The sequence below is a fragment of the Cyprinus carpio genome, chromosome B20 (assembly GCF_018340385.1).
Source record: "Cyprinus carpio isolate SPL01 chromosome B20, ASM1834038v1, whole genome shotgun sequence".
In the NCBI taxonomy this organism is placed as follows: domain Eukaryota; kingdom Metazoa; phylum Chordata; class Actinopteri; order Cypriniformes; family Cyprinidae; genus Cyprinus; species Cyprinus carpio.
Genome location: NC_056616.1, coordinates 24,068,781 through 24,092,939, shown reverse-complemented (window position 1 = coordinate 24,092,939; position 24,159 = coordinate 24,068,781). Strand labels below are relative to the sequence as shown.

Genomic DNA, 24,159 nt, shown 5'->3' with positions numbered 1-24,159 from the left:
AAGCCAAGTTTCATTTCATTGACATATTAGCATTAAAGGTGTTTACAGAGGGGGTTTTGGATTTCTCTTTTTGTCAATATATATCAGAAAGTACTGTTAGCAGTCAGCAACAAATTACTATGTTTAAGGGATGAGATGTGAATGATATATAAACCAATCTCTCTGTAAAAACCTTCAGATTGCAATTGGGATAAAACTAGAATTTGATGCAAGTGCTACAAGTAGACAAAAACATTTCAGGATATGTATTACAGTTAAGATCTACTGACACAATGTGAAATAAACAGACAATTAAAAGTGTTTTCTTTCCACTAGTCTGAAGTTATGGAAGTAAAGTTGACCAATGCATAAAAAAACAATGGTTTAGCCTCTTGTGTCTTGCCTTTAAAAAGAATTAAGTTGACTAAAAGCACTTCTCTAAGTCAAGCATCACTATTTCTATAGCTCATACTTAAGGTTACTGATTTGAATAAACCCCTAACTTATTGTTGGAAAAAAAAAAGTGTATTTTGTTAAAAGATACACCAGTTTTGCAACTTCTTGTCATTGTGTCAGCAACTTTTTCATGTGCAAACACCCAACAATCTTCAAAGATGATCTGTGCAAACTAATTTCTTGCATGTTGTGTAGTTCTTCCAGCTTTAGTATTGTTTTCTTGTCCTGAAAGGCCAGGATCTGACTGAACCGCGCGAGAGTCTCGTGATCTGTGAGTCTGAAGCAGTTGTTGAACGCCAGCGCTGTGAGTCACGCAGCTGGGCCGCACGGAGAGCACACTTCACTGCCAACATCTACAGCCCTTCTGTGTCACTCCAGTCTATTAGCGCAGCAGTGCTGGGAAAGCATGCGTCTTGTCAGGTGGGATTACTCTGGTGTGACAGTGACGGGCTGCACACGGGCCTCGGCTCTTGCGTTCTCTTCACTGATGTGTCGTAAAGAGAAGTGTGGCAGCAACGCTCTCGCCCGCAGCTCTTTCTTTCTCTCTCTTGCTTGTCATGTTGCATTGGTGGTTTAGGCGGTGAGTGTCGCAATATGAGTGACTTGATCTCTTTCTAGCAAGATTTTGGTGAAATGATCAAACCATGAGAAGCGATTGACTGTGGCTGAGGGAGTAATGTTGAGGTCGTGACCTCGGAGAAGTATGGAAGCCATAGTATACATTTTTTTTTTCTCAAAATTATGACATTTTTCTTGCAACAAATTTATATCTCAGTTATGACTTTTTTTTTTTTTTTATCTGATTCTGGGTTTTTGCTCCTGTCATGGAATAAAAAAGGTAACTGTAACTTTTTATCTCATACTAAGAACTTTTCTTCACAGGATTGCGAATTCAAGTAATTCTGAGCTTATATCTTGCAGTTCTGACTTTATTGTAGTTGCAAGTTTCGCAATTCTGTTTTTTACTTAAAATTGTATCTCAAATAAATTTACATCTTGCAATTCTGACTTTTCTTGCAATTTAAGGGTTACATCTCACTACTTGTCTTAGACTTGTGAATTTACAGCTCAACGTTTTGAGTTTATCTCACAATTCTGAGTTTATATCTCACAATAATGACTTTTCTTAGAATTGCGAATTTTTATTTCGCAATTTTGATTTTGTATCTCGTAATTGTTTATATCTCAGAATTCCGAGTTTATATCTTGCATTTCTTATTTTTTCTCACAATTACGAGTTTATATCTCACAATAACGACTTTTCTTAGAATTGCGAATTTGTCTCAACATTTTGAGTTTATATCGCAATTCTAAGTTTATAACTCTCAATAATGACTTCTAAGGAATTTATATCTCGCAATTTAGATTTTGTATCTCATGATTGAGTTTATATCTTGCAATTCTGACTTTTTTCTCACAATTGCGGGTTTATATCTCATGATAATGACTTTTATAGTTGTGAATTAATATATCGCAATTGAGTTAATATCTTGCAATTCCGAGTTCCTATCTTAAAATTAACTTTTTTTCTCATGATTGTGAGTTTATATCTTGCAAGTAAGTTTATTCCACTTTCGTGCTTGTCTTGCAATTCTGACTTCGTAATTGTGAGTTTATAACTTATAATTTATTTAATTGTAACTTACAAATTTTCTTATTATTGTTATTTTATATCACACGATTCTTTTTTCTTTGCAATTTTCAAGTTTATATCTTGCAATTCTGAATTGGAAGAAGAAAGTCAGAAATGTGAGAAACTGGATCAGTGATAATTTAAAACTTGATTTTGTTGCACTTGAATTGGATTTTTGTTCTGTGAGTTTGCAGCCATGCTTGAATATTTTGGTGGTTGCATGAAGTTGTGTGTTTGTTTGAATGATCATCTAAAATACGGACCTTTCTTGGCTTTATTTGTGTGGTATAAAAAGGCTGACATGTTTCTCTGGCTGCTGTCGCTCTTGAAACAAGGTGTCTGATGAAGCGTGACATTAGCTTTTAGGGCAAAATGGACGAGTATGGAAGAAGGCTGAAATCTCAGTTTTGAGGTGTCAGTCAAACACTCGGCGTCCTGCAGCACGTCTCAAAACTGCTGCTGAGGTCTGGAGACGCTTCAGGCTGTGTCTAGTTGTTCATGCTGAGGTTGGCATGAGCCTAATGAGTGTTTGGAGGTTAACGCTGATTATGCATTTGCTTCATAGAATGTTTTTGAATGTTGCTACTTATTTCAGAATGTTAAGAGAACATTCAAAAGTAACATTCCTGTAATGATAAAATAGAATGTTACCTTAATGCTCGCATAACCGGGAAAATAAAAAATAAAAACTGGGTGTTTTTAACGTTCAGAGAACATTCAGAAATAACATTTTCATAATGGGTTGCGACATAACTTTAATGGCGGTTATTAAACATATTTTCCCTCCAATTCTCATAACTGTAATGTAAAAAAATTAATAAATAAATATTGACTTAAGCTTTTTTGTTGTTGTTGCCAAGGCAAGATTTCTCATTTTCATTTAGAATAACTTTTTTTTTGGGATGAAGTGAGGCCCAGACATATCAAGTGATTCACTACATTAGGCAAATGATTGCAATACTTTCATTTTATACGACGTTTGCTGCCTTATTGCACTATTGTCAGTTTAAGATTCATAAGAATGTCATTGAGAGGATGTCTCCTCGTGTGCAGGTGCTGCGGTCAGATTCATCAGTATGATCCTCTGAAGTTTGACCTGATTTTCAGATGCTCCCATGCTCAGAGTTTTTTAATAATCATATGTTTATAATGCAATGCATTGTTCTAAAAATAATTATCTTTCTTAAATATGCAATGGTGCCCTTCTGCTATTTACACAGTCACTCAGATCATATTAATGAAATAAACAGATATAGAAACAGATATGCATTACACAAGGGAAATCCTCAGCTGGTTCTGAGGTGATGCCCTCATTCTCAGTGATTTGCATGTGTTTGAAGTGAGTTCATGGGCTTGTGTGCAATGCAAAACACGTGAAATGTTATTTAGTGTGAGACTTGATGCAGGAATTAATTAAAATACATGCATCGTCACGTTATTAATGCCATCTGTCACATTAATGATATTTTAAACAAAATAATAATTATTTTTTATTTTATTTCATGTCAAAACACTAAATCATATTTTATGAAATATTAGTAAAGATAGCCCTTTCACCGAAGTTTTGCCTTTATTTTATATCAGGTTTCAGCCTGACTTTCCTACTTCTTCTTTTTTCTTGTCTTCTCTACATTTGCATAGTGTGACTGTGTTAATTATGGTTTATTTTAGTCACGGGTGAGGCTGTTTCACACATTCAGCGTACAGTATAGGCGCGTGATCATACACTGTATGAAAACAGCGCGTGATCAGCAGCGAGTGACGCACGGCACGTCTCTGTTACCATGACAACAACAAACTTTACGGAGAAACTGAAAGTGAGTAGCTAACGTTTTGAATCTATTTAACTAGCTAATGAACGAGCTTAATGTGTTTTCACGCAAATTCATTATTTAAAACTTATAATATGCTGAAAAAGAGTCTTTTTAATGGAAAGATTAAGTCCGTCAAGGAAAGTGGTTGCCCTCCTCTAGCAGTAACGACTGAGTTATAGCTGTTTATTGTTCCTGATTCTTGTTTTTTTTTTTTTTTGCCAGTTTTAGCTGCATGTCTCGGAGTCAGTCTTCACGGAGAACCGGGAGCATGAGGCCGGTGAACGCCGCCGCTGACGGCCGGAAAATGCGCAGCATCATCGCGGAGGATTCCGAGTGGTCCCTGGAGCTCGTTCCTCTGCTAACAACACTCTGTCTACAACATATTATAAAACATTTTAGAGGTAAACAATGTAATTTAACTATATAAGCTTCAAAAAAAAAAAAAAAAAAAAAAAAAAATATATATATATATATATATATATATATATATATATATATGTAAAAAAAAAAATATATATAATATATATATATATATATATATATATATATATATATTTCATCCAAAACAAGGTTTCAGAAAAAAAAGAATATATATATATATATATATATATATATATATATATATATATATATATATATATATATTATATATTATATTATTATTTTTTTTTTTTTTTTTGCTGAAACCTTGTTTTAATACATATACAACTACATTATCTATCATCGCATCCAAAATAAGTTTTTGTTTACATAATATATGTGTATACTGTGTATATTTATTATGTATATATAAACACACACACATACAGTATATATTTAGAAAATATATCCATGTATATATTTATATTAATATAATTGATATTACATATAAATATTTTAAATGTATAAACATAACTTTTTTATCTTAAGTATATGCATGCATGTTTTTTAGGCAAGATAAGATAAACAATTGACTAATAGGTATCAGCATACGTTCCTATAGTTGACTGATTAAGTTACACAAAGAATTGCAAAAAGTTATTGTATTATAAGTTTGTCAAAATATGCAACCAAGGCATTATCGAATTAAATATGCACCAATTTGCTTATATTTCCAGAACTGAGGTCTTTCAGATTTAAAATCTTTTTTCATTTTCTTGACATATTAGAGTAAAAGGTTAAGAGGGGATTTTAGATTGATTTCTGATTTTATCACTTCATAAATAATAAGAAAAATACATTTGACCGTGTTTTAGGAATAAGATGTTATATCAGGCAAATTTGATATTGCAATTTACAGACAGAAATTTATAAACCGCAATAATAAAACAAACCCTTGTGTAAAAACCTTCACAATATAGATAGGAATAAAATTGTAAATTCTGGTGCTGAAGAAGTGGAGAAAAAACTTTTTTGAGAAAACTGTGTAATAATGTATTGTGATTGAAATCTACAGACACAAATAGATAAAATGCAAAATCACATGAACAAATCCCTCTGTTTAAACCTTCAGAATATAGATAGGAATAAAATAGCAAAATATGCTTCATGTAAGTATGAAATCTCATTTTGAGAAAATTGCCTATAAAAGATATTGAAATGTACAAACGCAGACAGATAAAATGCAATAAAATAAAGACTTGTAGGTGTATTTTGGATGCCGAAACATGTTATGAAAAGCCAAATAGCATAAAATAAAAAAAACTGACTATGCAGTGCATGAAAAAAAAAACATGTTTTTGCCTGTAGTGTCTTGCTTTAATGAACAGATGTTCTCAGTTTGCATGAAAGCCTGTATTAAAGCCCGTACTGTACTATTTTGTAGAGAAACCCATTCTGGATGAACTTACGCCCAAATATAAAGCATATGTTCTCCAGCGACTACCAACGTCTCTTCCCTTGACCATCACTGCAAACCTCATCAGTGATGAGAGCTACTGGAAACGCTGCTGTGAAGGTCGCTGGGCCGTCAGTGACGTCTCCACATACGACAACAGCTGGAAACGCATGTTCTTCGAGCGTCACCTGGAGAACATCATTGAATTCTTCATCCCGGATGCAACTGACACCAAGACAGTCCTGGATGTGGTGCCACTGTGTCGAAACTACGTTAAGCGACTGAAAGTCTCTCAGCTGCTGCCACCCATCAGAGAGTCGCCCAGGTTCGACGAGGACGACCGTTCGGATTGTGCCAGCGATACCGGCAGCGAAGGACCCTCCATGGATCACTTTGATTTCCGCATTCTGCTCGACAAACTGCCGAACCTGGAAGAGCTTAACGTGGTGTATGGAGTGAAAGGATGCGGCATGAACTTTGAGTGGAATTTGTTTGAGTTTACCTTCAGAGACTGCGAATTCCTGGCAAAAGCCCTACATTCCTGCAAGACTTTACAGGTTCAGTTATTGTTATTATTAGTAGTGGTAGTATTCAGTATTTTCAGTGTTCAGAAACATTTTATAACTATACAATTATATTATGTCGGTTTTTCTCTGAACGCAATACTTTGTAATAGAGCGTAAAGTTTCTAGGGCGGAACACAATACTTTTGTGATATAGAGTAAAGTTTCTAGGGCGGAACACATTACTTTTGTGATATAGAGTAAAGTTTCTAGGGCGGAACACAACGTTATAGCAAAATTATTAAACATTTATTTTGCGAGAAAGTGTAAAGTTTCTTGAGGGGAACACAATACTTTTGCAATATAACGTAACGTTTCTTGGGGGGAACACAATACTTTTGCGAGAAAGTGTAAAGTTTCTCGAGAGGGACGCAATACTTTTGCGAGAAAGTGTAAAGTTTCTTGGGGGGGAAAACAATACTTTTGCGATAGAGCGTAAAGTTTCTCGGCGGAACACAATACTTTTGCGATAGAGCGTAAAGTTTCTAGGGCGGAACACAATACTTTTGCGATATAGCGTAAATATCCAAACGTTTAACACAATAAACACAATACAAATTTTAAAAATTCTAAAGGTAACTAAAATAAACACAATACTTTTGCGATATAGAGTAAAGTTTCTAGGGCAGAACACAGTACTTTTGCGAGAAAGTGTAAAGTTTTTCAGGGGAAACACAATACTTTTGTGAGAAAGTGTAAAGTTTCTCAGGGGGAACACAATACTTTTGTGAGAAAGTGTAAAGTTTCTCAGGGGGAACACAATACTTTTGCAATATAGAGTAAAGTTTCTAGGGCAGAACACAATACTTTAGCGAGAAAGTGTAAAGTTTCTCAGGGGGAACACAATACTTTTGGCAATATAGAGTAAAGTTTCTAGGGCATAACACAATACTTTTGCGAGAAAGTGTAAAGTTTCTCAGGCGGAACACAATACTTTTGCAATAGAGTGTAAAGTTTCATGGGGGAACAATACTTTTGTGAGAAAGTGTAAAGTTTCTTGAGGGGAACACAATACTTTTACGATATAGAGTTAAGTTTCTAGGGCAGAACACAATACTTTTGCGAGAAAGTGTAAAGTTTCTCAGGTGGAACACAATACTTTTGCGATATAGCATAACGTTTCTTGGGGGGAACACAATACTTTTGCGATAGAGCGTAAAGTTTCTAGGACGGAACACAATACTTTTGCGATATAGCGTAACGTTTCATGGGGGAACAATACTTTTGTGAGAAAGTGTAAAATTTCTTGAGGGGAACACAATACTTTTATGATATAGAGTTAAGTTTCTAGGGCAGAACACAATACTTTTGCGAGAAAGTGTAAAGTTTCTCAGGTGGAACACAATACTTTTGCGATATAGCATAGCGTTTCTTGGGGGGAACACAATACTTTCGCGAGAAAGTGTAAAAATTTTTGAGGGGAACGCAGTACTTTTGCGATAGAGTGTTAAGTTTCTCAGGGGAAACACAATACTTTTGCTAGAAAGTGTAAAGTTTCTTTGGCGGAACACAATACTTTTGTGAGAAAGTGTAAAGTTTCTCGGGTGGAACACAATACTTTTGCGATATAGCGTAAAGTTTCTAGGGTGGAACACAATACTTTTGCAATATAGCATAAAGTTTCTCGGGGGAACACAGTACTTTTGCGATATAGTGTAACGTTTCTTGGGGAAACACAATACTTTTGCGATATAGTGTAACGTTTCATGGGGGAACAATACTTTTGTGAGAAAGTGTAAAGTTTCTTGAGGGGAACACAATACTTTTGCGATATAGCGTAACGTTTCATGGGGGAACAATACTTTTGTGAGAAAGTGTAAAGTTTCTTGAGGGGAACACAATACTTTTACGATATAGAGTTAAGTTTCTAGGGCAGAACACAATACTTTTGCGAGAAAGTTTAAAGTTTCTCAGCTGGAACACAATACTTTTGCGATATAGCATAACGTTTCTTGGGGGGAACACAATACTTTCGCGAGAAAGTGTAAAGTTTCTTGGGCAGAACACAATACTTTTGCGAGAAAGTGTAAAGTTTCTCGGGATGAACACAATACTTTTGCGATATAGCGTAAAGTTTATCGGGGGGAACGCAATACTTTTGCGATACATAGTAAAGTTTCTAGGGCGGAACACAATACTTTTGCGATATAGCGTAAAGTTTCTCGGGGGAATACAGCACTTTTGCGATATAGCGTAAAGTTTCTAGGGCGGAACACAATACTTTTGCGATATAGTGTAACGTTTCTTGGGGGGAACACAATACTTTTGTGAGAAAGTGTAAAGTTTCTCAGGGCAGAACACAATACTTTTGCGATATAGAGTAAAGTTTCTTGAGGGGAATGCAGTACTTTTGCGATAGAGCGTAAAGTTTCTCGGGGGAAACACAATACATTTGTGAGAAAATGTGAAGTTTTTTGGGCCGAACAATACTTTTGTGATAGAGCATAAAGTTTCTAGGGCGGAACACAACACTTTTGCGATGTAGCATAACGTTTCTTGGGGGGAACACAATACTTTTGTGAGAAAGTGTAAAGTTTCTCAGGGGGAACACAATACTTTTGTGATATAGAGTAAAGTTTCTCAGGCAGAACACAATACTTTTGTGATATAGAGTAAAGTTTCTAGGACAGAACACAATACTTTTGTTACATTTGTTAGTTTTAGTTAGATTGGTAGTGTGCGGGATTTGCTTTGTTTGTAATTGAATTATTTAAAATGATTTTATTTTCAGTTTTATTTCAATTCAGTCTTTCAATTGTTTTAATTGATTTCATTTGGTTGTAAAATTCCCACTTTTTGCACCAGGTCTTCAGGATCCATCGCAGTAAGGTGGACGACGAGAAGTGTTGTCTGCTCGTGAGCCAGCTGCTGGATCACCCGTCCCTACAGGAGCTTGACTTCTCACACAATCACATCAGCGACCGCGGAGCCCGAGCCATCGGAAAACTCCTGAACCGCAGTCAGCTGAAGAGGCTGGTCGTCTGCAACAACCAGATCAGAGGTCCAGGAGCTCAGGCACTGGCTCATGCTCTCTACAAAAACATCACCCTGCTGTCCCTCAACCTGAGGCTCAACCGCATCGGGGACGAAGGGGGTCAAGCTCTGGCTCAGGCTCTGGTGAAGAACAAGACCTTGGTGAACCTTCATCTGGGGGGAAATAACATGACCGAACCCATGGCCGTGGCGCTGTCTCAGGCCCTGGTGGAGAACTGTACCCTCAAGAACCTAAACCTGTCCAACAACAAACTGGGAGTTGTGAGTAAACCTCAGAATATTATGTTTCAAACACATTTTACTCTCCTTTGTTTTCTCAGCTTGGTTTTGGTACATGTGCATAAGAGTTCCAACAACATTTGATTCAACAATGACTGTTACAATATAAAATAAATGTTTAATAGAAATTTGATCAATGTTAAACAAGAATAAGCAAAAATAAATAAAAATAAAACAAGTCTATCTATTTATTTTTTGGCAGATATGTTTCTCATTTTCAGCATAAACTTCACTTAATTTTGATAATTTTATGGAAAACAGGATTTAACATCTTTCACCTGAAGATGCAAAATCACATAAAAAAGTGAGTCTTGTTTTCTGTAAAAAAATATCAAAATTAAAGTTTATGCTTAAATGAGAAAAAATATTTACCGTTGGGATGGGAAAAATTAAAACTTGTTTACCCTTTGTAGTAATTTTATTTTTCTTACCCCATTGGCAAATATTTCTCTCTTTTTTTTTGCGTAAACTTTAATTTTTATATTTTTTTGGGAAAATAATATCTTTTACCTGAGATGCAAAACAACAAAATATTAAGTCTTGTCTTCTGAAAAAATTTAGAAAAATATCTGCCGATGAGGTAGGAAAAATAAAATTGTTTTCTCTATGTATTATTTATATTTTTCTAATTTTAAGCATAAACTTCTCTCTCTCTATGAATATATATATATATATATATATATATATATATATATATATATATATGTATGTACAGTATATATGTATATGTGTGTGTGTGTCTCAGGTAAAAGATATTAAATCCTGTTTTTAATAAAATTAAGTGAAGTTAATGCTAAAAATTTAATTTAATTTAAGTGTTTTGTCACATATAGTGACAAAACACTTTAGCAACTGCATTAATAACATTCTGGCAACCATCAACAACACCTTAACATCATATTGCAATTTGGCTTTATTTTTACTATGCATGTTTAACATTTTATTGACGAGAAACAAAGGACTTTTTAAAGCATTTAACTGTGTATAAAGAGATACAGCCCTGTGGTTCATGTTGAATTATTCATGGCTGCGCTAACAGACATGTGGGATGGGGATTACCTCTCTCCTGGGACGGATGGTCCAAATGGTTCCTGCATTTACCCGCTCCTACCATTTCCGTTTCAAGGCTAATCATATTTCAAACAATCACATCTCATTCAGGAAAGAGCTCTGACGCTCCTCACCAGAAACATTAGTCTGCACACTCAGAATGAAAGCGTCTCAGTGCAGCCGAGCTGCAAAATCTGATATGCTTTGTCATCAGAGCACTTCGACCTTGAGATGCATAAAGTGCCATTTACAGCAGAGAGATTCAGTGCTAACCATAAAATCTGATACTAAGTCACGTTCTGAATTATGTTATTCTATTTAAAGATGGTATGAATTCATCAAAAACATTGCACTGTCAGTGTCAACAGGAAACAAATTTGACTGTTTCTGTGTTTCTGCTCTTACTGTGAATTATTCATCAGTGCATCTTTCATAATTTTTTTCTGAAATTGCTTTTTCATTTTAAGCCACCTAAATGTGGGCTATTAGTTAAAATTAAAATATCTAGTCATTGTTTTAGGCTACTGTAGGTAATTAATCATTTAATGCAACAAGTTTAGCAATAATACCAAATAGTGTCAAATTTGAAGAAATTTTATATATATATATATATATATATATATATATATATATATAGTCATTTGGATACTTTCGATGTCGGTATATGGGATTTATTTTCACCCATTTTAACATACACAATGTAAAAAAATTTCAACATTGATAATGATCAGCAATGTTTCTTGAAATCAGCATATTAAAATGATTTCTGATGGACTGGTGGAATGATGCTAAAAAAATTCAGCTTTGATCACAGGAATAAATGACATTTAACAATATATTCACATAAAAAAATGTTATTTTAAATTCTAAAAATATTTCACAATTTTAATGTATTTTTGATCGAATAAATACAGCCTCGGTGAGCAGAAGAGACTTCTTTCAAAAACATTTAAAAATCTTACCTACCCCAAACTTTCAACAGCTCTTAATAAATTGGCATAGTTCTCCACTGTGTTATATTTGTTGTGATGAAATGTCCATTCTTAACTTTTACACTCACGTACCACAGCTCACATTCATTCATAACAGATAAATCAAGTCCTGCCCTCGAATTTACTTATTTAATATGATTTACGAGAAATATGTCACATTACGGAAGTAAAATGGGTCGCAAATGCCATTTCATGTGGACTTTGGTTTAAAATAAGAAGCCTTGAATGAAATAAATGGACCTGAGGACTTCTTTAATGAATCTCACACACAGTTATTTCTCTGCACTTTGCTGCAAATGAGACGTCACATCTCCTGTGTGTCTCCTGCAGGACGGCGGCAAGGTCCTGGAGGAAGGGATGTCCCACAACAGCAGTCTGGTGGAGTGTGACATTCGGCTGACCGATGTGTCTCAGGACAGTGAGTACTGCATCACTCAGGCTCTACGCACCAATCAGAGCCAGGCAGCACGCAAAAATCAAACACAAACATGATCCCAGTGCCAAAGTCTGAGCCAGACATGCTGTGCCTGCCAGAGAATAATTACTGGCCAATGAGAAACATTGTAAACAAATAAAAAAATTAGCAAAATCGTTCTTATTATATCTGTTATTCTTGAAGCAAGACATTACAGGTGAAGATGAGACATTTTAACTAACAGATATCAATATACTTTGCATATTTCACCCTAAAATTTAAATAATAAATTATTTAAATGTATTTTGCATCAAATGAATCCTTGCAATTTTTGTGTTTTTATTTTCATGAGAATATTTTAATTATTATTTCACATTATATTAATCATCATTTGAAAGGGGAATGTCCTTAACTGTTATATATAATGTTATTATTTTAAATATGCTTTATTTTATATATGCAGAATATCATTTCCAATTTTTTCCTTTTGATTTTGTGAAATATGACCCAGATTTGATAGAATAGCATAACTAAAAAAACTCAAAGGTTTACCAAATTAAAACTTAAATAAGAGGAAATTACAAAAAAATAATTTACATTTTAAATGAGAAACAAATGTTAAATATTTTTATTGCTTCATATTTTAGTAAATTGATTAATCAAAGTAATTTAAGACAATTGTTATATTACAAATTAGAAATATTATATTTAAAAATGCAAATTATCTAATTATATACGCACTAATTTGCATACATTTATATAAAAGTGTAAAATTCGGTGCATGTAAGTGCTGCTGAAGTGGAGAAACAAACTCATTATGCAAAAATGTAATGTTTTTGAAATATACAAACTCAAATAGTTCAAGTTTAATGAACACTTAAATGTATATTTTGGATTTTTTTGTTTTATGGAAATCATGTTATGGAAGCAAAATAACAAAATAACAAAACAGTGTCTTACCTTAAACAATGAAATGAAATACTGACAATTCTCACTACGTCAATGCAACTACACTATCATTCACAAGCACACATGAACAGATGTTAAGAGCTGCATGTTTGGCTCAAATGTTGATGTGTATGTGGGCTGTATGTGACAGACTGATGGTGATTGTGGGTTTGTTGGTGCTGATAGAGCAGTTGACTCCCACAGGAAGAATTAGCTCATAATTAGTGAGCGTTTATTAAGTGTTGAAGCTGGAGAATCAGAGCCAGCAGAGCAGCTATAGTCACACTCAATCAATCACTGTTAGTTGTATTTTGAAGACACTGTTCATTTCATTGAGGACGCACACATCTCATTTTAAACTTATTTTACTCATGCAACAAGAAAAAAAAAAGAGGTTTTATCCCAGAATTAATTATTTTATCCTTTAGAAATTGTTGTTATATACACTATTGTTCAAACGTTTGGAGTCCGTAATTAAAAAAAAAAATCATTCAGTGAGGATGCATAAAATTGATGAAAAGTGACAGCAAAGGCATGTATATTGTTACAAAACATTGCTATAAATTTAAAATAAATGCTGCTGTTTTAATCTTTCTACTCATTAAAGAATCCTAAAAAAAAGGTGTCATGGTTTCCAAAAAATTAATTCTTTAGCACAACTGTTAAAAATATCGATAATAATGTTTCTTGATCAGCAAATCAGCATATTAGAATGATTTCTGAAGATCATGTGACACTGAAGACTGGAGTAATGATGCTGAATTCTAACAGATATTCACATAGAAAGCAGCTGTTTTAAATTGTAAAAATATTTTGCAATTTTTACTGTATCAAATAAATGCAGCCTTGAAGAGCAGAAGAGACTTCTTTCAAAAACAATACAAAATAAATAAATAAATAAACAACCCCAAACTTTTGAAGGCTACTGTACCTGGAACAAGTGGAAAAGAGGAAAATAACTGATTTTAGAGTGAAGTAAGAACAAGTTATTGCATATTTGTATAAAGAAAGTAAACAGGGAGATTTCTGATTTCATGCTGACTTTAATGTCATCCTGATTCAAATTAAAACACATATTCAACTTGGACACATATTTGGCCTCCAACCTGAGATATGCCACAAACTGTATAGGCAACATAGTGTTTACAGACTCTGTGTGATGTGACATTGATTATTGTGTAAGCACTGTTTGCACTGTAAGGGCCTTTAGCAGCATACAAACATCGTGCATGGCATCAAAACAGCAGGCAACAATATAATCATCCATGCTTGTAAAGTATCATTTGTTCAGTGGGATATTGTATGAATGACAGACTGTCCACCCAATGTTATGAAACATCCATTTTTTGTCATTTAGAATTTGTTTCTGCATTGTGATACTGTACATCACATTGGATGTGATTATAGACACTCACACAATGTTATTCAACACAATAGCGTTATAACAGTAGCAGTACTGACGTTCACTGTATGCACACATGTAATGGTCAAATAAACAATCATGACAGTTTCTGTGCATGTAAACATTTCTTTTTTACAAACAAAATGTTTTGTATTGCATTTTGTCAAGACAAAACATATTTTCTTTCCAAAATTACAAGATGTGGTCACCTGCAACCCCCCCCCCCCCCCCCCCCTCCCCCCTCTTCAAATATGAAAAAAAAAAAAATCAAAATATTTTGCATTATAGGGCAAAACTCACTCTTCAAATATGTCCTGGTCATATTTTACACTAAAATTAAAATAACATATTATTTAAATGTTTTTAGCATAAAACGAATCCTAGCATTTCATTTTTTATATTGTATTATTTTAAATATTTTTATAATACTAACAATAATTGTTATTATTATTATAATTTCACATTATAGTAATCATCATTTGAAAGGGGAATGTTGATAATGCTCATGAAATAATGTCAATGCAAAAAAACAAAAACAAAAAAACAAATGGTTATTTTCTATATATGCAAAATATAATTTCATATTTTGTCCTTTTGATTGTGTGATATATGACCCAGATGTGATATAATATCATAACTGACAATCTTAAAGGTTTAACAAATTAAATCCTTAATAAGAGGAAATCATTAAAAAATATATTTTTTAAAAGTTTAAATGTGAAACAAATGGTAAATATTATTATTACTATTACTTCATACAGAATTTCGTAATCAAAATTTGAATGGGAAATGTGCTGATTAGTCATGACAATATCACAATAACATTTTTTTTTTTTTTTTTTTTTGATTTAGGGTGAAATGTGACCCAGACATAATTTGAATATCATAACTGAAAATCTGAAAGGTTTACCAAATTAAATATCTAATAATAGGACATTTTTATTATTAAAATTAAGTTTAAAAAATGCGAAACAAATGGTGAACCTTATGATTTTAAACTTACTCTGGAATGTTTTAAACTACAGGATGAAGTGATTTGGAAGCGTAAAGATCGTGAAGGAGTTTGACTGTATTTGAGTCTGTTCTGTGCTTCAGTCGCTGGCCTTTAATTAATTCACTCTGATATTTACAGTATGTTCATATGTCAGAGCTCATGCAGAGGTTCACTGTACAGTTTGGGCTTGTATAGATTATTTTGCTAATGCTTTATACAGATGAGTTTGGATTTTGTTAAAACAAAGTATCAAAGTTTTGGTGCTTCTGCAAGTGAAGACCATTCCCAAACAAAGATATAAATATACTGCAGAAAATATTTTCCCAAATGGTAATTTGTGTATTTGAAGGAACAGGAATATGTATATTTCTATTTCTATTTTTAAGATTCTTTTTGAACATCATTTGAGCATCAGCTGTTATTTTCAGTCCTGCTTTTCTCTGTTTTTGGAAAGGACTGATCTTAATGCTCAAAATGATTATGACAGCAACTTGGGAAACATATAAATGCAATGTCAACACCAAAGCTGTTAAATAATTAAACATGAACACTAAAATAGCAGTCTGAGGCACTTACAGTCCTATAAAAAGAAGAGGTAGTTGCAGAAAATCAAACAAAAAACAACCGAAATGCTTTAGTTGATCCTACTTTCATATATTAAATATTATCTTACATACATTAGATAATGTCTATTAAATATCCAGCAGGATTTTCAAAGAACATGTATTTTTTTGAGGTTCTCATGTCCTTTAGGCGCATGTATTAAATTATTCATAGCACTGACACAGTTGCCATAAATAGATCAGAAGAAAAAGGTGTTTATGAATAGTTTTTAACTGAATAATTTCTGTTCTGTTTCATGCCTTAAGTGATTTTATGCTCATAATGGTTTTATTATTTATTTAAAAATGTATTAATATTTTTTTATGTCTTTGACAGGACAGCTCTATAAATTATAATCATTTCATGTCTGAGCTGTTGTTTTGTGTTTCTAGAAAACAGTCTTATTTGTTGTGTTGTTTAACATTAAGGAAGTATGTTGCTTTGTTTTTGTTGAAGCTTGTGTGTGTGTGTGTGTGTGTGTGTGTGTGTGTGTGTGTGTGTGTGTGTGTGTGTGTGTGTGAGCGCGCGCGCGCGCGCGCGCGCGTGTGTGTGTGTGTGTGTGTGTGTATTTATATATACATTGCAAGTAGAACTGAAAGTTTTTTGTAACATTCCGATTGAATCATCAAAGAGGAAATGATAGAAATGTCCATTTTACATTTGCTGTTTTCATTTGAAGTCAACATGAACTCAAATAAACCCTGTTTACTTTATTAATATGTTTTCATGTGAACGATTTTTCAATGCATGTTATTGCAAAGTAATAATGGCACGACTTGCTCCACCTCTGAAATTACTTTTTGGATGATGTTTTGGGGTATTTTTCAACCCTTATCCTCCAATCACCTTAAATGATCTAATCAATGGATCAAATTTTAATGGAGAAAAAAAATCATAAATGGCACCAGTTTTCTATTTAATAAAACAAATTTCATTTAAAATGTGCAATTTTTAATTTGAAGTCAACATGAACTCAAATGAGCCCTATTTGTCAATGCATGTTATGTCATTAATATAAAATGTTAATGTCCAACCATTTTTCATGATCCAGTCAATTCTCCATGGATAAAGTTTGTCATTTTTACAAGGATCATTTCACATCTCTCATTTATTCACTTGGAATATGTTGTTTTACCTGAAAACGTAATATTATGCAAGTAAAATGGGTTTAAAATACCATTTCATGTTGATTACAAATGCAACAAAGTGAAGCTGAATATGATGCGTCACAAGTGTGTAAATATATCAATAAAAGCCAGACTGCGTTTGTTATGAAGAAATGCAATCATGTGCCATTTAGAAGGAAAGGTAAAGATTTGTACAAACATTTCTGTACCATTCTGTTCATTTTACAAATGCAACACCATGTTTGTGTTCTCGTCCTTATGCTAACGCTATAACGAAGTCTCCACGCAGGATCCATTACGGTGCAGTGAATGGTGGTCGTGACCGGTGCAGCCCTCGTTGCGGTGAATAATCAGTACGGGAAAATACAACGCGTCCTGATAGGCCGGCGGAGAAGGTGGGCTCTCCTCATTGGCCGACTGACCGGTCAGGCATCGCGTGCTTTCCGTCGGACAGCTGGGATCATTCAGACTACTACTGTGACTTCGCCAGAGACAGCTGCGACGCGAGCCGTACAGACGGCCTAGCGAGAACCGGCTGCCGCTGAAAGGCAAGCGTGGACTGCTGCTGTTGCAGATGCTCAATGCGCTGCGTGAAAAAATCGACGAGCTGCTTATGGACCGATGGCAGCGTTCGCAGTTCTGCCGATATCCACCGAAGCCGTTTCCGCCAGCCGCGCCGATGCCACGTGGCGAGAACGTGTTGCAACTGGACTGCTGCGCCAGATCCATGAGCACGGTTTCGGAGTAACTGGGAATGAGTTGTTGGTTGGAGCGTATGTGCCACTCGAGCTCCGTGCTGTCGATGGTGTTGACCCGAGGGATGCGGTGGCAAAACGGACGCTCATCCAGAGGCGTAACAGCGACGTAGTCGAACCCGAAAAGCTTCTCCACGTGATAGTGAACATACGCCGTGCGGTACTCCATCAAGACCCGCAACGGCCAGGATAAAGTCAACGCCGCCGCCAACCAGAAGCTGCACTGCGATGCATACCAAGGCAAGCGATCCGGATCCGCAAAAGCAAGCATGTATTCCTTAAACTCGACGTTTTTTAGATGCATCCCTTCACGTGCTTCCATATAATCATCCAATCCTTCGTTCTCGGTGAAGAACCGCGCTCTTTGCGTCAAATAGGAGTTCTCGGATTCGACATTGGCGAAACTAAAGCACTTAGTGAAGCGCAGCTTAGTCACTGGAAACCCTTCCAGTCCTGTGAGGTGTCTCGAGATGTCTTTAACCCCACAGTTCCCGTAATCGAACTCGGCCTCCGCGACGTGGGTGTTGACGCGCTCGTGGTAAACCTGCGTGGTCGTGTAGGCGTCGCCGTTGCGGTACCGCGTCACTTGTCTCGTCCGGCGTATGTAGTGGTAACTTATAGCCTTCCACCAGATGCATGGCGTGGCTTGTTGCATGCGTTGCACGCGCTCGGCGACGCTCTCCAGGTCTACTTTAAAATGGAGTTTGTTGCGCGAATAGCAGTGCCAACACTCCACCAGGTAAACCATGTAGAGCATGACAAGGAAGGCCACCGGGATGTAGATGTAGCCGTTGGAACAGGGACTGTCGTGGTACAGCATGGACTTGCCTTTGAAAGCACTGTCGAAGGTGAGGCGTGTGACCTTCGTGACCTGGCACCAGGTCATCGCGATTACACAGCAGTACATCAGCAGTGAGAGGAGGAGGCATTTCCAGTGTGAGTCACGGCACAGAGACTTGCTCAAAGACTGCTTTACGGGTCGTTGCTGTAAGATATGAACAATAAAGAGAAAGAGAGAGGTAAAAACAAACACCAATGGTTCTATGAAGAACTTTTAATCTTTCCTATTCAGAAATGGTTCTCTAGTGGAGAAAGGTTCTTTAGATGTTCTTCACACTAAGAGAAAATGGTTCTTTCAAGAGCTGTGGATTGAACGGTTGTTTGGGGAACCAAAAATGTTTTATACGATTTAAGGTGAAACATGAGTGTACTGCTTCAGCACTCTTAAAAATAAAGCTTCAGTATTGTCATCGATGATTCCATGAAGAACTTTTATAATCCATGGAAACTTTCAGTTTGACAGAAGGTTCTTTAAAGTGGACAATAGTGCTTTAGATTATTAAAATGCAATTTGCATAGGTTTTCTAATAACTGTTCACTGAGAGGGGCTTTAGGGAAACAAAAATGGTTCTTCTGCGGCAACACTGCAGAAAAAAAAAGTTTAAAGAGTTTTAACATTCTTTTAAATTTCTTCACATCTTTCTTAAGAAGATTTCTGTGAATTCAGCCCCAGGACTCTAAACATAGGAAGAAAAAGCAATTGATTAATTGGAAGGATTTGAGGCAAAATTCAAATATCATATTCATGCTGAACAAACTTCTCAGGCTTTTATTTAGCTGTTTCTGGAGTATGTGATTGCATGGCTGTCTTATGCCCTTAACATGGCAGCTGCCATTAAATAATTGATGATGTTCTTCCATAATTATCCGCTCTACCTTTTACCCTGGCCCTTGGAGCCGCTCACGACCGCAGCTCTCAGCGGGAACCGCAGCACTTATGACAAGTAGCCCTTATGAAGTATTTCTCAGCCATTAATATACAATGCATTATACTCTCATTTGTTTGTCTCCCCTGACATTCTTTGTTATTTGAAGGAGTTCTGTTCTTCTGAGTGGGAGATCCTATAAAATCAGTGCGAGGTGATAGATTATATTTATATAATTATATTTATATGTCCTGTGATCAGCAAGCATCACTTGCATTCAGTAATGACTGATTTCATGAACCTTAAATGGGAAAAAGACTGAATAAAAGATGGATTAAAAAAGGCTTGACTTTCTTTAAAAACAAAAAGGACTTCTCTGATTTTGCAAAAAAAAAAAAAAAGAAATGTAATCAATAACCTGGAGTCATCAGTGGACCAGTGAGTTTGAGGTTTTACAGAAAAATGATGGTTCGTGAAACATGATGATATTGACCAAATATCAAGGAATGACTGAGCAAGCATCAGAACTGTATTTAAAAGTTGAAGCATGTCTTTTTTTGAAAGAATAAAGTTATTTTGCATGGTTAGAATTAACCAAAACACCCCAGGGTTATTGTTGTTAACAAAACTATTTAGTTTAAAACTAGTTTTTATCAATATTTTGAATTAGATTTAGTTTTTTATGTTTTTCTGTTTTAATTATGTTACATTTTTAGTAATTGTGTGTGTGTGTGTGTGTGTGTTAGTGGGCTACATAATTTTTGTTTCAGTTTTTGTCAATTTAGTACATCGTTAAAAATTAAAATGTGGAATGTTTTTTTTTTTTTATCTTTTAAAATATCTCCGATAAAGTTTATTTTATTTCAAGTAATGCAAGGTTATTTTACAGATTATTTTTGGATATTTTATGAACTATAAGAACCCTGGCAGCCAAAACAACATTTCACATTTTTGTTTAATTTAACTTGAAGCACTTAAATGACTCAATCTAAATAAATTTAAACTAGACCAAAACTTAAAAACTACAGATATATTTAATAATACTAAATAAAACTAATAAAAATTACAAAAACAACAGAAATGTTGTACTATATCTAATTCAAACTAAACTAAACCTAAACATTACAGTTAAACAAATCACTTTTCATGGACTAAAAGTGTTCATGCTCATCATTTCTAGCCACTAATTATTGAACGGAGAGCTTTCAGTGAGCAGAGGCGCATTTTACACTTAAACACTTCTGAGGAAATAATGATCAAACCAGTTAATCACCATCTTTCAGCAGCCAAATGAAGTGAAGGGCATGTGATGAGAAAACACATTTCCTCACACTCTTAGGTTAACTGTGGTTAAGTTGAAGCTGAAGCACTAGGGATGAATCTGTTCTCTAAAGCACTTCAGTGAAACAAAGCCTCTGTATTGTGCTCAAGGCCGAGGCCCGAGGCTGTGTCAGACGGTCCCAGTGAAAACTCACACTCTTATATAGTGAGGACTCTCTGCTGCTGTGGCTCTGTATATTTTGGGAGGTGCAAGCGAGGCGTCCCACTTTCATTCGGACTATTTTAGCGCTCTGGTGTTTAGTAACGTGACACAACAGAGGCTGACCTCACTGCCAATTCATGAGGTTTAGATCATCAGGGAGGCCCTAAACTGCTGCTAACATGTAAGTTAGAACTTCATAAGCAAACAAAGTTAATTATCAAAGCAAAAAAAAAAATATAAAAAAAAAATAACAAAAAACAAAAATAAAACTCACTGATTTAATACAAAAAAAAGCTCACATTTCACACCAAAATGTAAATAAAGAAGAAAAAAGAAAAAACCTGTAATAAATAATTATAAAGACATATAATTTATGTAAATAAATCATAAAAATTATTTAAAATGATAACATTTTTGCAAGTTTTGTACATTCATTTCATAAAAATTAAGCATACTCTTAAAAGAAACAAATATTGTTATTAATACTAATAATATAATTCATTTAAATAAATTATACAGTAATTCAAGAATTATTTTAATAAAATATTTTACTATTTTTTTATTCTTTTAACAACAATCAAGCATACTGTTACATTTAAATTATACTATAAATTATATAATATTAAAATCGTATATAAGAAATTATTTATACTATAATTCAGTAAGTAGTTTAATGAAGTATTCTAAAAAATAAATCTTAAATTTTAATCATACTCTAAATTATATAATTATTATATATTATTATTATTTTTTTTTTTTATTTAACATATTTAAAAAAAAAATATAATTTCAAAAAATATATATAAAATTATGCTAAATAAATTCCAAAAATAAAATCTTTTAAAAAATATTTTTAATCATTTTGTTTTTTAATTATTACAATAGTGGGGATGCTAAAGTCATAAAACATAAATATATTTAAAAATGTAAGCAATGTTTTATAGTGGTATTTTATATAATTTTATTTATGTACGAATTTATATTTTATAGATTTTTTTTACATTTATTTTGATTTGGTGATGAAATATGACCATGACATGAAGTTTCCTGAGATTCACTCTGTTACTGTCTGCCACTAGATTGAACGTGTAATTGGTTTATACAGTCTATTATTACAGTAGTCTACACTAGATATGAATCTTTGTGTTTCACTCACCTACACACACACACACACTCACACATTCCCCCGCATGTTACCGTCAATTAAACATAAATTGCACTGCATTAATTAGCCTTTCTGAAACACAGAGTATGCCGTTCTCTTCTGTCGCGGTGTGTAACAAAGGTTTTGCCTCACCGCTTCCCGCGGCGCGTCCGTCTGCTCGCGGAGGACATCAACAGCGCTGCTGTCCGTCACCGGAGCCGCTGGAGACATGATGAAGAAGATGATCATGTGTCATCCATCCTCACGGTGCATCACGGATCCTCAGCGAGGCAGCATCCTCAAGAGTCCGCGGAGGAACAGATGCTGGAGGGACTGCTCGCTCTCCGGACAACCGCGAGCATTTCCCTCGGGATTCGTGTTTCGGATATAAAAGTAGCGAATCCGAGCCGCGGAGAGACGCAGAAACCGTGTGGAAATGCGAAGCGCGTCCACATCCACGAGAGCACGTGAACGCCGAGTGAATGACAATGAATCCACAGCTCAGATCCAGGTAACGAGAGAGAGAGAGAGAGATACAGAGAGAGACTGAGAGAGAGAGAGAGACTGAGAGAGAGAGAGATACAGAGAGAGATGGAGAGAGAGAGAGAGATACACAGAGAGAGAGAGAGATACAGAGAGAGATGGAGAGAGAGAGAGATCATGAGAGAGATGGAGAGGGACAGAGAGAGAGAATGAGACAGATACAGAGGGAGGGAGAGAGAGAGAGAAAGAGTGTGAGAGAGGGAGAGACTGAGATACATGTTTTTGTTGCATATATATCTGTTCTAAATTTAATGTAAACTATGCTTTGGCAATACATTGTAACAATTGTCATGCGCACATATTGGATTGAATTGAATTGATACAGAGAGGGAGGGAGAGAGAGAGAGAGAGAGAGAGAGAGAGAGAGGGAGGTGTTGTTTATCTATCCCATGTCGTCTCTGCTGAGGATCCTATACGTGACCTTGACTTAATTTCTCTCATTTCTTATATAAATGTTATTTAGTTTTCCTCACCATGACTAACTAGTGTAATTAACATGATACTCAATTTAATTAACTGTAAAATTTTATTTATTTATATCATAGGATGTATACGTTTTTATAATAATTTGTTCTATTTATTTTATCAAAACAAAATTGTTTTATCCAGTTAAAATTAACATTTATTAGAAACATATATTTGTATTTTCTGCACAATATTAGCCTGTCAATAATAGCCAGTTTGCATCTCCCTGTTCATTATCATAAAATGGGTTACATAGCCTAAAATAAAAAAAAATACATAAATTCTGCACAATTTTATTTTGGAATTTATTCATATAATTTTATATATTATTTTATTCTATTCATTTTATCAAAATAAAATAATTTTAGCCAGTTAAAATAAAAATGTATCAAAAGCATAGCCTACATTTTGCTTGTATTTTTCAGCACAATATTTTGCAAGTTCCTGTTTATCACCATAAAATGGATCATACTTAGAATAAAAAAACAACAAATTCTGCACATGGTTATTTTATAATTTATTCATATAAGCTATACATTTTCTAATTTCTTTCATTCTTTTTTTTTAAATCAAAATACAATTATTTTATTTAAAAAAAGACATTATATTTGTATTTTCAGCAGAATATCAGCCTATTAATAATACCTAATTTGCATGTTCCCATTCATCACAAAAATAGAACATAAAAAGTCTAATTCTGACCATTTAATTTTATTTTTATATAAAATAATATATATTTAACATAATTTATTCTTTTTATTAAAATCAAGAAAACGGTGTTGTCAATCATTCCAATCTTAAACAATGCTTTGCTCTTTCTGACGTCACAATTAAGGGTCTGACGTCATAATCAACTGGCAACACGGTCTCTTCCAGTCTTATCTTTACTGTTCTGCACAAATATCGACTGTAAAGAATGTGTGGTACCACCTTATTTTAAAAACGTGATTGTCACTATATGACCTGTTCGTTTCAGATGACATAAGCCTAATGAAAGT

The 24,159-nt window shown here is 34.4% G+C and overlaps 2 protein-coding genes across 2 annotated transcripts; one reads left to right on the top strand and one right to left on the bottom strand.

Annotated features, from left to right (window-relative positions):
* Positions 1–3,800: 3,800 nt before the first annotated feature.
* Positions 3,801–12,316, top strand: tcte1 (t-complex-associated-testis-expressed 1). Its single transcript, XM_042747140.1, has 5 exons — positions 3,801–3,885; positions 4,105–4,283; positions 5,687–6,255; positions 9,067–9,516; positions 11,907–12,316. Exons 2-5 carry the CDS (start codon positions 4,115–4,117, stop codon positions 12,066–12,068), a joined length of 1,350 nt encoding a protein of 449 aa, XP_042603074.1. The 5' UTR covers positions 3,801–3,885; positions 4,105–4,114; the 3' UTR covers positions 12,069–12,316.
* A 2,302-nt stretch (positions 12,317–14,618) lies between these two features.
* LOC109105523 (transmembrane protein 151B-like) lies at positions 14,619–22,757 on the bottom strand. Its single transcript, XM_042746945.1, has 2 exons — positions 22,307–22,757; positions 14,619–18,805 (listed from the first exon to the last, which is right to left on the bottom strand). Exons 1-2 carry the CDS (start codon positions 22,400–22,402, stop codon positions 17,333–17,335), a joined length of 1,569 nt encoding a protein of 522 aa, XP_042602879.1. The 5' UTR covers positions 22,403–22,757; the 3' UTR covers positions 14,619–17,332.
* Positions 22,758–24,159: the final 1,402 nt, after the last annotated feature.